The following is a 15,799-nucleotide window of genomic DNA, read 5'->3' as shown; positions in this document are numbered from 1 at the left end:
AATCCACACTCATTCAAACTGCGAGTTCAGAGACGCTCAGGATAACACCGGTGTGGTGGTTAAACGCAGGCCAAATGGAGCGCGAGTTCAGGCGTTTGCTCTAATGACATTAGTGGAGGTGGTATGTGTGTGTTTGGGAGTGTAAACTCGTCTTGTTGTGGTGTGTTATGAGTGGACCACAACGAGCAGTCCTGGCCAAAAGGTGGACAGATTAATTTAATGACGTTTCCATTTTCACTGCAACATGATAGCCTACTGCTCACAGTGGCTGGAGCGACCCACGTGTATTTACAGACCGACCCGTCGCTTCATTACCCTACGGCCCCTGACCGCTTGGGGTGAAACCAGACGCCCCTCACACACACACAAACACACAAACACACACACACTCACTGATAACCAAGTCTATATGTACACAAATTAAACACACACTCGTGTCTGGAGATAAGACATAAGACACACTCATGTCTCAGATCTAGCTCAGAGTAAATCAAGTACACATCATGCAATTTAATGACAGAGAATCAAATGTACACAAAATTGCTGAAATGCAGTGGACACTCATTTTACATATAACAATTACATTACCCTGTTTGTACATTTGAGTATTAATAACAGGGTGTGTTTTTAGCTGATACCAATAATCTATCCAAAAATCAGCCAATAAACTGGCCAGTATATCTCGCGCTATCACTAGTGAAAATATGCTCTCACACATGACAGTGAGTCAAAGGAGTGGAAATAATCAAAAAAATGATGCAACGGGATTAGTGGCATGAAACAAAGACAGACAGAGAGAGTGAGAGAGAGACAGAAGAAAAGAAAAGAAAAGAAAAGAAAAGAAAAGAAAAGAAAAGAAAAGAAAAGAACGGGCAAACTTGCTCATTACATGTGAAGCTGCTAATCTGCATGGCCCCCCCGCTTACTGCAGCGCCGCAGGGCGAATCGTCCCAAACGCTAATGGCCTCTGACTGTTCCCTGGCAACTCTGCCATTTGAACCTGTGCGGATGTGAACTCCAGCACAAAACATGAGGACGGCACGAGGAGAAGAGGAGAGGGGGAAGGGGAAGTATCCCATCATGCACCTCTGAGATGGGGGCAGATGAGGAGGGGGTGGCTATTAGGAGACGCCCTAAGGCCTCCGGGAGACGAGGTGCTGCAGTCTCGCCCCAGGCACTTTTGGAAAAGCAGTACCCTTGGAGAAGGAAAAAACATGCCCTCTCTCTCTCTCGCTCTATCCCTCTGCTTCTTTCTGGCTCAATCGTGACCACTATGTACACTATGTTCACTTTTGAGTCTGTAGAGAGAGAGAGACAGTGTGTGTCCACATTAAACTGGATCCCATTGACCCACATAAAATAGACAACAGCAAAAATGACCATAAAATGCAAACTAAAGTTCAGTTTCTCACCATTAAAGACTAATGATTAAATATAGATCTACATATCAGCCTGGGTTCCTGGCCAGTGTTGCCAAGTCTGCGGTTTTCCAGAGACATTTTACTACTTTAACACTGTTGCTGCGGGTTGTTTTCATGTCTGCGGGTTTAAGCGACCCCAATAACGTGATATTTAGCTCCTAAAATGCAAACATTACCAGGGGAACCCTGCCAAAAAAACAAATACTTTACCCCCTAGGAACTCGATTTTTACCGGTGGACCCCCCTCGAAACACAATTGGGCTAGATTTGGCTTTGTTTTGAGTAGTAATTGAACGGGTTTTGTTGTGAAAACGTGGCAACCCTGTTCCTGGCAATTGATCAACCGAGTGTTCAGTGATGAACACATCCAGTGATGTTAAAACATTATTTAAAAATTATAGTTATATTATAGTGAAGTCTATATATACTGTATATATATATATATATAGAGAGAGAGAGAGAGAGAGAGAAGTCAATTCTATTTGTACAGCTTTTCAGAATATACACTGTCTCAAAGTAGCTTTACAGAAATTCACAGGCAATGTTTAAAATATCTTATAGTCACTTAAAGAGTTGAATGATGGGATAATGTCCAACACCCTGCAGCTTTGACTATATCCTCTATATATCATGATCTCAAGAGTTGTATTGCTGAATTATAACAACAGAAATTTACATAGCCGATTTGTTTTAATTACACTGAAAAAAATGATAACATCTAAACTGGTTATATTTAAGTTAAAAACACTACTTAATGTAGCTGAATTAACCTAAATACATTCATTTGTATCAACAAAACAATTTTTATGGATTAAATCAGGTATAGCTCATCAATATAATAATTACATAATAGAGGTCATGTTCTGTAGACGCTGAAGCAGAACAGTTAGTTTAGAGTTGAGCTGTGCTAGTCTCGCGTAGCCAGAGCTTCAGACTAACCAATCACAGTTCGTTTCGTTCATCGTCACGTTTCGGGGCGTGGAAATGTCGCCACAATAACAGACAGTGTAAAACTCTCGGACGTATTTTAAAGATTCTATGCCGCGAACTTTAAATATTTCACATGCTTTTGAAAATCCAGCGCATATTTGATCCTGATAAGCGTTTGTCGTCACAGTTGTAAACTCAACGGCTTTCTTCTTTCATGAGGGGGTTTGGCACCACAGCATCTTTGTTTCCAGGCGGAACGTTACAGAACGAGACACACACGTCTCCTAGAAATCCTGTATAATTCAACCAATCCGATGACGACTTCGAAACTCCTGAAGTGTTTGTACTTTTGTGTGCCATATGCATCAGATGTTTAGCCAGCGGTCCGTGGCCGTTACGTCTGAGGCTGAGACTAAAGCTGTGCTGACGATTATATAACATATGTAGGGCTGTCGCGATTCGTCGATTTTAGTCGACGATTTTTAAAAATCGTCGACTTCATTTTGTTTGCATCGACTAACCGGCAAAATACCGGAAGTGGCGCATTTCACGGACGAGAATCCATAAAACACATTATTAGACTATTTTCCAAGGCTGCATGATATATTAAACACATTTAAAAATCATAATTAAGCAGAATTCTGAATTCACAAACGCTATGATTTAATTAAATAATGATATGCGATGCAGTTCTAATACAGTATATGGTCTTTAATTATTTCCATGCGTGTAGTTAAGCATGTGCGTCTCACAGCGGCTCCTCAGAAACTGTTATTATTTATTATATGTGGAGCGACTCAAACTCATCTCTGCATGATGTTCTGAGTTTGTGTTTATTATAACCTTCATCTGGGAATGCAATGTGCGCCATTTCATCAGATTTGAGAGGTAAATCATTAACAAATCTACACAAACACAGGAGAATACATCGCGATTTCAAAATAAAAGCTCAAACCCTCACTCTGAGTTACACGGTTTGATGTCCACATATTCATTTAATTACAGCGACTGTAGCATTTCTGTCCTAAAGAAATGGCCAAATATTAAAGATTAAGTGTGCGTTTGAATTAAATGGTGCTTGGTCAATATTAAACAGTAATGTGTAAAAATAATCATCAGGCCGTCGGCGCCCCTACAGGTCTTTGTTGTAATGTGTCATCTACATTAACTCTATTGTTTATAATGTATTATGTATTTTAACAGTTTTGTTCAATAAAACCATATGATTTCTTGCTTTTGATACTTTATTTGAACTAATTATTATTGCATCATTGCATCATAAAACGGATTTCATAGGGCCCTATAATTATAGGGCCCTATGAAATCCGTTTTATTCCAAATTCAGTTTTTTTTAATTTTATTAATCAAAATAAAATTACAGTTAATTACAGTTTTACAGTTGTATCTGTACCAAATTCTGTTTTCCACTATTTTCTGGATTCCATTTGAATTGTTCCATTACATTTGGATAATAAAAAGCATCTCCAATTAATTGATTTTATATTAAAAAAAAGTATTTTTTCAGAAATAATGCACATTTACATTTTTCACGTAACATTCTGGTAAATAATATTTCTGGTAAATGCTCCTTTAAAAAGTGTTTTTTGATTATAATGTTATTATTATTAGACTAGAACGTGTGGATATGTTGTCTTTCTTACACTATAATACTGAACTGATTTCAGTGATCTGGATATGAGATGGACACTTGCTTCTTGCACTCTCTGCTGCACTTCACTTTTGCTTTAAAAAAGGATTTCATAGAAATTTGGATTTCATTTGGTTTAATACCATATTTTTTAATTAAAATTGTTGATTTTCTTTTGCGGGAAATTAATCGTTTAGATTTATCGGTTCATTGAAAAATTAGTCGATAGATTAATCGAAATAAAATAGTGATTAGTGGCAGCCCTAAACATATGTAATCACAACAACTGCAATGGGAAAAGAGTAAAAAGGCAAATCAAGTGGGCTGAAGCGCTTCACATTTTCCAGCCTTTGTCTCGAAGAGAGTTGCAGTCACCGATTAGTTTGGCTCGGACATTTGTTTCAGGCTAATGGGGCATGAATGTGGAGGCAGTGCCGTCAGAAGCTGAGCTTAAAGACACTAATTACAGCCTCCTGCTGAGACGCCATCTACAGCACCCTGCCCCTCACGGACTGAGCTGAGGCAGCGCTCGATGGAAAGCAGTGATCCAGACCGCCGCACTCAGAGACCGCACACTTCAGCCCTGCGCCCAACATGACTACTCATATTCACTAGTCCTCTCATCCAGAGAAGTGTTTGCCTAATGCTAATCACTCACCCACTCATGCTTTCATCATATTTTGAGTTTCAGCTTGATTTTCTTCATCATTGATTGATTATTTTTTATGTTGTACATTTTTCAGGATCGTCAACACAGACAGTCAACCACTTCTCCAAAAACATACACAAGAAAAAGTTAATTTAGCTCTGAATAACGTTCATACACACACACATCTGCACAAACACTCATGTCCTCGGACAGCTGCGCTCTCACAGTCATTCTCGTCATGCTGTTTTCCTGCAGATGTAATGTGCGGTTGTTGGCACTGAAGAACTAAAGCTTCTCTTTTGGTTGTAAATGAAGTGGAATAAAATGCTTTAATTAGACGTCTGTATGCGGAAGCAGCTTAACAACACACACACACTCACAGTCATGTCAGTGTCATCCCAGGAATGCTGCGGATTTCTGAATCTCCAAACCTTTTTCTGAACAAATGAAAATGGGGCAGCACTGTTTGGCTCATGCTTGGAACGAGAGGCATCATGGGAAAAAATGTTTGAGAACCTTTAACAGAGCGGCCTCCCGAATGACAGGAGAAAGTAAAAGGAGCATGAGCGTTCAAAGGTTGAAGATGATAATCATATGCCAATAGTGTTTCAGAAGAGCCAGCGTGAAGCGCTTAAGTAATTACACGTGTAATTAACCTGCTACCTGTAACAGCAATTATCTCATTACATCATAAACAGGGCCTTGGAGGGACGGCATCTGATCGTAGTGCTGCATTCCCGCCACCCCTCATCTCGTCTCTTCATTAGTCTGCTAATCACTCTGATGAGTTTATGAGACATTAAGTGCTGCGGCTGTTTCCTGCATCTTTGAGCTTCTGGCCCGCGTGAAAGACAATCACAGGGAAACAACATCCCGAGAGACGGTTTAAGGAAGCTGCGCATGAACCAATGCTGCAAGTACAACTAATTCAACACTAATGCAAAAACAGGCACGGATGCAGGGCAGAAGCACAGTTCCCAAACACGTTCCTGGAGCACCACCAACACGTCTCCATAATCAATCACGCCTGATTCAACTCATCAGCTCATTAGTAGAGACTCCAAGAGCTGAAATGGGTGTGTGAGAGAAAGGAGATTTGGAAAATCACTGGCGTATGGAACATTTACTTATAAACTTTGTATGTATAAACTTATATTTTAATATTGTCGACTTGATTGCACAAGTACTATTTGAAATGTACTGAACTGGACGATGACATCACTGAATCAATGATAAACTGACTTTAACTGGAAAATTTAGTGTTTTCTATCATCCTCTTGCATTATCAACACACTATTTTCCTGTTTAATACTGTAAAGCTGCTTTGACACAATCTGCATTGTTTAAAGTGCTATATAATTGGTCTAACTGTCACTGCGAGCAGGACTAATATCAGTGAATGTGTGATGCCTATGAGTGTCCACCTTAGAGTCTGGTGAAAGAACTGAAATTCACACACCCATGACAGCCCAAGCACACTCCAGCTGCCCCTAAACACACCCCAACACATGCTACATGCCCCACAAACCCAACACACACCCTACACTCTTCATGCAGCCTGTCATCCAAATCAAATTACAATAATTGGCCCCAGAGGTTACTGAGGTGCATCCAAGTCTATTCTCTCTCTCCAGTCAGTATCAGCACACACTTGTATTACGGCGGAAAGCAATAATGACTGCGCACATGAGAGCCACTGGAGGAGCCGCAGCACTTTCACACCGCAGTCATTAGAGAGTTAATTACTAAGATAATTACTACTGCAAATTACATCAATTTTCACCAAAACAGGATTTCTACGGCCTGTGAGCGTGATATTACAAACCACACGAGCAGAGGGAACAACTGAAACAAAGCTGCGCTGGATTGAAGTCCTGCCCTGAACCACTATGAAGATTGAGGAGGGTCCGATTCTACACATCACCACACCAAACCTGCATTTATGGAGATTCTCCACCCTCAATTGCACTTCAGACTAACACAGACCCGACAGACACCTTGGAGTTATTACACACAAAGCCGAGCATCAGCGATGGGCTTTCGAGGGCCATAAGGCCACGAGACACGAAGAGGCCAAAGAATAAAACTTCTACACCAACAAGTCAACCATCAGATCGCGGGCTCCATTCGGCAGGCCTCTCTCATCAGCCGTCTGGCCTGAACTTTCACTCACAAATGTCCTGGAGGCACAGAACAAAGCAAGCAGAACTGATTGCTGCACCGCGGCCCCACTCCGTTCCGTTGCGTCTCGACTCTGTTTGGCTTCCTAATGAGCTCACTAAAAACCCAATTCATCACCCATAACCCCTTCTCAACCCTACTTGAAATGCAGTTTGGAGGAGCGCTCAAGGGTGAGGTGGGGGTGTCTGTAATGGGGCGGACCACGGACGAGCGACAGTTCAGTCCCTTTCACTTTAGGAATGCGTGCCTCTCTCCAGCGGCCCTACAGCGGAGCTTTCCACATTAATACCCTTCCTCATCCCTGGGAAGACTGGAATTTGGTGGGAAGGGAATGCGGCGGAGGGGTTCTGCGCAGATGGAGATACAGTTTAGGAAGGCAGATGTGTGTGTGTGAGAGAGAGAAAGGGGTGTGTGGGGCGTTAAGTCCCTGAGTTCCTCATTACACTCGGTCAGAGCGATTCCTAAGGGCACCTGAGCTGAAAGCAGGAGATTAAAGCATTGATGAAGCCTCCGTTTAAAATGCAGCTGTTTTATTCTGCTTTGGTAATTAATTCTTTTTCCGATAACGTATTGATTAAGCGCAGCCCCTGATGAAGTTCAAACTGAGAAGAGCCCCCCCCCATGGGCCTCGGCTACCTCATCGCAGAGTCAATGAAAACTTCCTCTGATTCTCTCTCTCGCACGCACATGTGCAGTTTGCACTCATGAATTAGTCAGCGTTCTGTTGGCTGCAGCTGTCCAGTGCTGCTGTTCTGCTGTCTAGGGCTGGGTATCGCCAACTATCGCCAACTATCGTACGATACACGGTCTAACTCTAAAATTGGAGTGTGATTGAAAAAAATCTGCATGATCTTATTCATGTTATTATCTATCCAGATTAAGCGAGCAAATGTATCACGATATGTCGACATGCACAAACATGACCGTCCTCCTGTAGTTCAGAGACGCTGTTCACCGTTGGGAACACCTCCAGAGTTCCCGTGTGCGATCTTCTCTGCAGCAGCTGTGAGCTCCCATCACCCCAGCGGCCCCTCTGGGGACCCAACTAGCAGAGAAATCAGATACCGCTTTACAAGAGCAGGAGAAGCTTGCGTCTTATCCATACAATTCTACCCGCTCCTTTACAAGTCAATAACCGCGGCCCGCTGTCCTTCCCACAGTCATTCCCAGTGTTCAAGCACTCTTCCACAAATGTAAAAATAATGAGCAGAACTGCATTAATGGAGGGAGAGAGACTTGTGTTAATCAGTCGGTGATGAGTTTTCTATCGACTGTCTCTTGTGTTTTAGATAAATTCAGACACTCATTTCATTCGGGCAGGGTGCAGTCGGGTGAATTTCATCTTAATGTCACAAAAGTGGCCTGGCTGAGCTGAATGCACCTTAATTATACTCACTGGAGAGGCTCAGCAGCGCTGCATTTGAAGCAAGATGATTCTCATTCCTAACCAATGTTTCCCAGCAGCAGGTTCAGATTACAGCCACTCCAGCGTCCATGGAGTTTCTAACGTTCATCGCTTGAGTCCTCCATCGGTCCTTATAAAACAAAGATGGAAAACGTTTGCCTGGCGCGGGTGTGGTATATGCATGTGGCGTACGGCATTTAAATTAATTCATTGCACCCCTGAATTAGTCCAAAAACACATCTCAAATCTACGAGCAGCTTTATGTCTGTCTGCTTCTTCAAAGCTGTTATCTGCTTTGCTTTTCGCCCTCTGTGTATTTTTTTCTGTCTCACTCTTTTTTGCTTTTTTATTGATTTTCCAATTTTCTCTTCCTGTAAAATCTCAACAGCAGATGCAGCCGTTCCCCTAAAGCTCCTGAGCGGAGGCAACGACTTCAACCATCAGGAAAATCAAAGGCGGCGAGAAAGAGAGAGAAACAACAGCTTCTCTTCGGTGTAATGCACGTGTTGCATGGAAAGAGGCGAATTGGGTGGATGCGGACCGCGCTCCGACCCGGCGACCCCAGCGAGGCATAAGCGACGGAGCATGAGACGAACCGAGACGAGATGCCAAAGATCTCCAGCCAAAGATCGCTCTAGCTGCAGCCGCCGCCTCTGGAACTGTGGAGAACGCGACTCATTTAGCGCGCAACGATGCGCTTGGACGCCGGCCCACCCAACAGCAGGTGCTGTGACCAGCGGCTCCTCATCAGGCCAGCGTAACCTCTCCAGCACCGAGCTGCTCTTTACTCATAAAGAAGGAAAATGATCTCATGGGCATCTGAGGAACACAGACCGCCAGGCCTTTGAGGAAGAAACAAAACCGTTCTGACGCTTCGGCCGGCTCTGCCTGTCTCCCTCTTGTTCTGTCTCTCTCTCTGTTTCTTAATAGCACTGGAGTTTGTCCTGCGGGCCGTGTGAGGGCTAAAGGCAGCATTCCCTCACTTCAGAGCGCTTCTGAGGGTCGGCGGGTCGGATTCGCAGATGTCTCCCGCAGACAGTCGGTTGTCTGAGGACCGCGGCCCAGCGAGAAACACACAATGAAGGCCTGACCCCGCAACACCGCTAAACACAACATGTTTTTTTGTCTTGTTTGGTTTTGAGCTTTGTCTACACTTGTGTTTTCCCTCATGACTAGTAAAGCTTTTCCACTGGAGGATGTCGAATGTGGAAAATCGGTTGCTATCGTGAGATGCCAATGTTTGGTATTACATTTCAGACATCTAAACGGTCTCTCCTTGAACTTCCTCCAATTGTTTCAAGAGATTAAGTCATTCTAGTTCTGAGGGGACGAGGAAAGATGCTTTCAAGAAGAAAAAGAGGGAAACAGTGGACAGAATAACTTCAGCAGGAGAAAGATGAGCATTGCCGTGCCACTGCAATTAAAACCAAATGGAACCAAAAATGGTCCTCATGGGAACATGCGTCTCAGGAGTGAGAAAATCAAATTAACTCTAGTTTCTTAATTCATGCTTCTGGAATGATTGTGAACAATTCACCAGCGCACAAAGAAAAAAAACCACCAAATGATGACCGAGGTCAGTTAAGTTTCACAACTGAGTCCTGCACAATTTGCCGCAAACTCTGATACAAAACACCCACTCAGTTGCAGAAGAATAAAATCTTGCCTTACATTTTATTTTGTGTTTCACTATGAAATACATTTTAAGATCAGAGGAAAAGGAGCATTTAGCATTCAACAGCCTTAAAACATGGGAAGTGTGTAATTGGAGCTACCCGAACAGAACAGGAGGCAGTGTTTGAACACCAGCCTCATTTCCTCATCCTTTTTTAATGGTTTATGTGTGTTTGTGTTTGTGTGTGTACAGGCCTCTATTCTGAAATTGATAACATTCTAAATGAATTATCATGATGCATAATGAGCGTTATCTCGGCCTCCTCCCTGAAGCCCGAAGCCCTGCGTGGCACGTTGATTTGTTTTGTTGCACATTAGCCTCCGTTCTTCTAGAGAGCTCACCGCTCCAGGCGTGCAAATAAGAAATTATCCTTGCTGACTAACACTCCTAATACCTCCTTAGGGTAATTAGAAATTATTAGGCGGCTGCCTCCAATAACGAGAGCTAATAGCACTAACCGGCGTCAAACCCCTCCATCCCTGTCTCCTCAAACGGAACGTCAAGACGGTGCGCTCTGCACGCGGACAGACGGATGGACGGACTGGCGCTCTTCCCCGACACGCTCCCCCGTGCTCGACGACTCATTATAGCACACGAGGGAGCAGAAATCAGACTATAAAATGAGCTTATCTGCAATAATGCCCAAAAAGATTTGCATAAATACGTTAGCGGTGCTCGGGAAGGCAGCATCTCTTTCTCATCCACCCACTCGTTCGAGAGATACCTGTAGGGCATCGGCGCTGTGATGCGCTTCAGAGACCACACCGCCGAGCACAAGCCCTTCACGAGCACTCTCTGTGTTTGGAGGGAGGAGGCAGGTGGGATTAGGGCCCGTTGGACAAACACAATATAATGGAGGAGAAGAGGTTAATGCCAAAATAAGTACACCTTCAATAAGCAAAATGAGCAGGTGGGCCTGGCAGTGAAGGTCTCACAGGAGTGCTTCTCAACAATGAGAGCTAACATACAGATGTAAACAAAAACATACTTACGAATGAGCATTGGAATTAATGCGAAATGCATGAAGCCAATAATATGAATTAACATGTTATAACAATAGTAAGTATTAACTTTGGCTTTTAGTTTTAATCTGTATTTACTGTCTGGGTTGTATTTTGTTTGACCTTGTGTAGTTTTCTTGATGGTTTTTCAGGATAAGGGTGTCACACAATCTGTCTATGCTCTGTCTGATACCAAATGACAGATGAATTTGTGTCTGTAGAGTCTGATCAACAGTTATGATTACTATTAATTATGCATAATTACATGGAAGTAACCTTCAATCAAATCCTAATCCTAATCCTAACCATATAGTAAGTACATGTAGTTAATTAACATTACTCAGTACTTAAATGTATAATTACAATGTAACAAAGAAACCTTAAAATAAAGAGTAACCTAGAAGTGTTTTCTCCTCCATTTGTTTTGTTATTCTAACTACAGAATGCATGATTATTTACAGTATACTATGTTTGTTTATAATTGTGTTATTCCTACTGTCTGAGACCCATCAGAACAGACCTGAGACACATTTTTGGGTCACAACCCACCAGTTGAGAAGCACTGCTTTAGAAAGCGCTGGCCTCACTAACCCCTCGCCGGCACAGAAACACGGGTCAGACTCTCATGAGAACAGAACCGCTCTTGCCATCCGGGGAAAACAGCTCTGGAGACTAGTGTGATGGGATTATCACCTCTTAAGGGTGACTTCTTGGCTGACCCCCTCGGGCACAGCGTGCTAAAACAAGAGCCCAAAAAAACACTCAGCGCAGCAGCGGCGTCGTTTAAAGGGCCAGCGCAGTGCAAATAAAGCTGCTAGAATTGAGCAGGCATGTAAGGTATTCCCTTGCTTTCATTAATCTCATTTCTCTTCTGTCTGTGAGGCTTACTGTGCTTGATATTTGTCTGCAACTGTCACCAGCAGTGTTTAATCATGACCACGTCCATCTGCGGTCACACTGTGCTGCAATACAGATGATACAGATGTGACTGTACTGCAGGGACCAGGGGTCTGGAGGTCATGAACATCAATGGTTGTTTCACAGATCGAACGCTTCTCACGAACAAGCATGCTAAATAGGAAAGATGTGATTGTTGTTGATGTTTTCTAACATGACATTGATAACTTTAAAGCTTTTAAAGCACAGATATTTCTACAGACATATTTCTATTGCAAAGAATCCATAGTTGCTCAGGTCTGCCTCAAATCAACCCATGAGATATCCCTGCTTTCCATCAGTCTGTCTGTGAAGCAAGACAGTTCGTGGGTCAGTTTTGAGTTTAGTAAGAGCTGATCTAGAGATCCAGCAGACTCCAAAAAAAAACAAAAAAACACTTGTTTACACACACACACATATGTGCAAGAAACACACAATGACTCGTTACTTTTACTGAACGTTACTGAACTTTTACTTTTTTTTTTTTTTGTCTTTCTGTCTATGGTATAAACTTTAACATTATAGAAAAGAATAATGTCTGAAGAGAAAACAAGTCTGAGGTCAGACCTGCCACAAAAACTGGACACACAAAACCCCCAACCTCACGTGTATGTGTGTGTGTATGTGTGTGTGTGTGTGTGTATGTGTGTGTGTATGTGTGTGTGTGTGTGTGTGTGTGAGGGGCACAACTAATATTTCACTTTCCTAAAAAACTGCTCTGGAAAAGGGCAGAAGATTCCTGCTCATTGCAGCCAGTGAAATGAAATCTCTCAGCCGCTTCCAGCACAGTGAACAGAAAGAGTGTGTTTGACCGGATGACACTGAACACACTCGCGTGTGTGAAGATAGACGATGGTCTGATGGCTTCATTAACTCATTAACACTGGACAGACACGCTGCTGTCGTCAGTTAGCAGTGATTGCACACAGACAGAGACGGACAGATCCTTCTGTAATGACTGATATTAAGTCAAGTCAAATGTATTTGTATAGCGCTTTTCACAATACACATGGTTTCAAAGCAGCTTTACAGAAAATCATGATGTTGTGTGTATAATGACTGAGTGCATAGTGCCAGTTTTAGGGCTGGGCAGTATGACCACATTTCACAATTTTTATTTGTTTTTGCTTTTTAAAAATGGTTTTTAGTCTATTTATTTTAATCATTTTAGTACTTCCACTTAAACTAATAAAAAAATGAGAAATGTTGCCTTGGGAATTAGCTGAAAAAAAAATTTTTTTTTATATAAATATACATTTTATTTTACTAATGTTTATTACAATTTATTTTATTACGAACAGACTAATACACTGATCAAACTGATAGCATACACTATCAGATAAAACAGAAGGAAACTGGACAAATCTATGAGTCTTCAAACAATGAGCAGCTCTTCAAATGTCCTCAATGCACTACATCTGTGAGGACATTTCAAAGCATTTGACCCTCAGAAGTACAGACAATCACACACTCTCATTTATATTAGAACGATGCTGTGTAAGCGTATGTCCAAACCAGCAGAAGAATACAGTCCAGAAAGCTTATTACCTGTCTGTGTCTCTCACACACTTTTCAGAACTGTCCCAAAATCTTTCTTTTAGGAACTCACGCTTGTCTCATGTGTGTGTGTGTGTGTATGTGTGTGTGTGTGTGCACTGGGTGCTGAGAGTGAGCGAGCGCTTCAAGCGTGAACATAATTGAAAGAATGTGAGAAATGAGGTGTCTGTTCTGCTGGCCGGGGTGAAAGGTCACAGAGCGCTGCAGGACAGCTGCATTACTGCACCACAGCACCATGTCTCTGCCTCCTCAGGACATATACATACAAACATATATATATACCTAAAAAAATAAAATCCATCTAAATAAATGAAAAGATAAAGTGAGTCAGTTTAGATTTAACCTGTTTAACACCTAACATTGTGAATGCTAACACAAAATTTGCAGCTGTGTTGTCATCTTCTCCAAGTATGAAGGGCATTTTCTCAGTATCACTAAGTTCAGTAAATCTCTCTCTGTCCTGACTCTCTGTGTCCGGTCTCACTCTCTGTTTGGTTTGGTTTGGGCCAGGGCTTGACCGGATGGTTTCGAGGCAGTTCTGCGTGCCGTACCGTAAGTGTGTTAGCCCATATCGACCAGCCGTTACTGGATCCAGTGTGAGAGAGTCGATAACTGCAGCGAGGAGAACAGCTCACTGGTACTTATGACTTCAGCGTGATCAATAACACTCTCCTCTGCCTCATCACACACAGCTGTACAATGGATCATACACTATATTATATTTCTATTATATATTATATATTGCTATATCATTAGTAGGCTATACAATTTTTATACTGATCTAATGATATTTTTTATTGCCTAACCCTGAAGGGCCTGTTCGCACCAAGAATGATAACTACAGTGATAACTATAAAGTTTTAATAATGACTCTAACTCTAAGAGCTCACAGGAACCAGACGAGTCCTCTGCACAATCTGACTTTGCTGCAGCCTAGAATTAAACTGCTGGTTTGTTCTGGCCAGAGGAGAACGCAACACTATCTCGACACACTATTTCCTTATTTAATTCTGTAAAGCTGCTTTGTAAAAAGCGCTATATAAATAATGATGGCTTGACTTAACTTAAGAGAATAGTGAATCCAGACCACAACGATAACGATAACGACACGGGAGAATGATTTCATTGGAATCACTTTCAAAACATTTTTTTTCCAGCTAATGAATGCTAAAAAACTGCAGAAAGCTTAGAATAAATATGACTTTATTGTACATTGATATGTATGCAAATATAGCAATCAGTATAGTTATTGTTCTTGGCGTGAATGGACCTCAACTCTACCCCTCAAAGAAAACATTTTGCCGCTTTATATTTTAATTAAAACTTTATTAATCTGTTTTCCTCCTGGGGACTGTGGGACGGTATTATACAGTGTAGCTGACGTGAGGTTTTACTATCCTAATTGAGGTTACACACACACACACACACACACACACACACTGTAACCAGGGCTGCATGTGCAGGAAACAGTGTTTACGTCACATATCTGATATGGTTCAGTAGCGTGATGAAAGTACAGGTACATCACAGGACTCACCTTGTTCGCTGCTGTTGTCTCCGCTCTGCGATGCGTGTCCTCCGCTGGAGGGTCCCGGCGTGCCAGCCGAGTGTGTGGACGTGGCGTCATCGTGATCTCTCCAGGACGCTGGGTTCTGGAGACGGTCAGAGCGGATCCATCCATCCACATTCCCCATCCACAGCACAAAGAGAAAGAGAGGACTCATGAATGAGCTGGAGCCACAAACCCTTCACCATCTTAAAGACTCAGATGCACATCTAAACACCAAGTAAATGTTATTTGTATCGCACATTTCATGAAACTCATTATATCAAAGCAGCTTTACTGAACATCAGTTAATGTTTATAATATCTTCATGCCTTGTCGTCACATTTAGAAGAACTGGACGGTAATCATATGTGACCCTGGACAACAAAACCAATCATAAGGGTCCATTTTTTTAAATTGATCATCCGGAAGCTGAATGAATAATCTTTCCATTGATGTATGGCTTGTTATGATAGGACAATATTTGGCTGAGATACAACTATTTGAAAATCTGGAATCTGAGGGAGCAAAAAAATCTAAATATTGAGAAAATCTCCTTTAAAGTTGTTCAAATGAAGTTCTTAGCAATGCATATTACTAATCAAAAATGAAGTTTTGATATATTTACAGTAGGAAATTTAGAAAATATCTTCATGATCTTAATATCCTAATGATTTTTGTCATAAAAGAGAAATGTATAATTTTGATCCATACAATGTATTGTCTATTGCTACATATAATTACATTTTGCAACAATATAAACAATCGTGAGATTTGTTGTTATACCATATATATTGTTTTATGTGAGCATACTGTATGTAAGCAGATAAAACTGCATATAATACTGTAT

General features: G+C 41.8%; 1 protein-coding gene across 4 annotated transcripts in view; it reads right to left on the bottom strand.

The window, feature by feature from the left end:
• LOC306886325 (homeobox protein Meis2) overlaps nt 1–15,799 on the bottom strand; it is a 71,626-nt gene that overhangs the window by 46,575 nt on the left and 9,252 nt on the right. For all 4 annotated transcript variants that reach the window (XM_079443345.1, XM_079443348.1, XM_079443347.1 and 1 more), the window contains exon 7: nt 14,941–15,055. In XM_079443345.1, coding sequence (XP_079299471.1) covers nt 14,941–15,055 — 115 coding nt within the window. The remainder of the gene's footprint in view (nt 1–14,940; nt 15,056–15,799) is intronic.

This window comes from Barbus barbus (genome assembly GCF_936440315.1).
Source record: "Barbus barbus genome assembly, chromosome: 20".
Classification (NCBI taxonomy): domain Eukaryota; kingdom Metazoa; phylum Chordata; class Actinopteri; order Cypriniformes; family Cyprinidae; genus Barbus; species Barbus barbus.
This window is presented reverse-complemented; position numbering and strand designations above follow the sequence as displayed.